General features: G+C 58.6%; 1 protein-coding gene across 1 annotated transcript in view; it reads left to right on the top strand.

Moving 5' to 3' along the window:
* The window catches only part of PWWP3A (PWWP domain containing 3A, DNA repair factor), a 30888-nt gene that overhangs the window by 15361 nt on the left and 14232 nt on the right, over positions 1-1295 (top strand). The window contains exon 10 of the mRNA XM_023733162.1: positions 7-382. Coding sequence (XP_023588930.1) covers positions 7-382 — 376 coding nt within the window. The remainder of the gene's footprint in view (positions 1-6; positions 383-1295) is intronic.

The following is a 1295-nucleotide window of genomic DNA, read 5'->3' as shown; positions in this document are numbered from 1 at the left end:
GCTGAGTGGGGGAAACCCTGAGGAGCCAGGGGCAGGGAGCCCCCTGGGCCGGAGCCAGCCTTGCCGGAAGGTGCTCCCAGACCGGTCACGGGCAGCGCGGGACCGTGCCAACCAGAAGCTGGTGGAGTATATCGTGAAGGCCAAGGGCGCCGAGAACCACCTGCGTGCCATCCTGAGGAGGAGGAAGCCGTCCCGGTGGCTGAAAACGTTCCTGAGCTCAGGCCCGTACGTGACGTGTGTGGAGACATACCTGGAGGACGAGGAGCAGCTGGACCTGGTGGTGAAGTACCTGCAGGGCATCTACCAGGAGACCAACAGCACCGTGCTGACGCGCGTCAACGGCGACCGCATCCGCTTCATCCTGGACGTGCTGCTGCCCGAGGTGGGGAGTGTGGATGGGGGGGGCAGCTGCCCAGTCTGTGCTATGGGGGCCCCTTCCCCAGAGGGTCTGTTTTGGTGCTGGAATGTCATTCCCCAAAACCCTGGCACCCAGGCCTCTTCCCGCCTCTGCCCCCAGGCTGTCCAGTCTATGGGGTTAGAGCTCACCACAAGCGGGAGGCCGCAAAGGCTGCCACTTCATCCAGGTGTGGAGTGATCCTGAGCTTAAGGAGCCCTGCCTGGTGGCGCAGTGGTTAAGCGCTTGGTTGCTGACGGAAAGGTCAGCGGTTGGAACCTACCAGCTGCTCCATGGGAGAAAGGCCTGGCAATCTGCTCCCATAAAGATTACGTCTAAGAAACCCCATGGGGCAGTTCTCTGTCACACGAGGTCACTGTGAGTCAGAATCCGCTCGACGGCACCTATGACAACAAACCCAAATGGAGCTATGAGGTCGGGACGTGGCCGCAGCAGCCAGCTCTGAGCTGATGGCCTGGAAGTCCATGGGCTTCGGGGGAGGGGACCGTTGGCACGTTTATGTCTGCTGAAAAGACAGCATCAAACTCAAAGTGCTTTAACTCAGTAATTGTGGGAAACTTTACATCTAGACGAACATGAGACGGTGGCCCTCTGTGCCTGTCAGCCAGCAGGAGAAGGCTCTCCTTCTCGCTGTGAAGCTCCTGTTCCCCTCCCCCCACTGTTTTGGACAAAAAGAAAAAAAAACTCAAGCTTATTTTTGAATCCATAAATATTTCAGTGTGTCTCTCTGAAACTGGGGTTCTCCTTGGGGTGATCCTGCCCCCAGGGCATGCTGCAGGATGTGTGGGGACATTTGTGGTTGTCACGACTTGGGGGTGGGGTGCGCTACTGGCATCGAGTGGGTAGAGGCCAGGGATGCTGCTCACCACCCTATGTTGCA

This window comes from Trichechus manatus, unplaced genomic scaffold (assembly GCF_000243295.1).
Source record: "Trichechus manatus latirostris isolate Lorelei unplaced genomic scaffold, TriManLat1.0 scaffold00057, whole genome shotgun sequence".
Lineage (NCBI taxonomy): Eukaryota > Metazoa > Chordata > Mammalia > Sirenia > Trichechidae > Trichechus > Trichechus manatus.
Note: the sequence above shows the minus strand (reverse complement) of the source record. Positions and strands in the feature narration are given on the sequence as shown.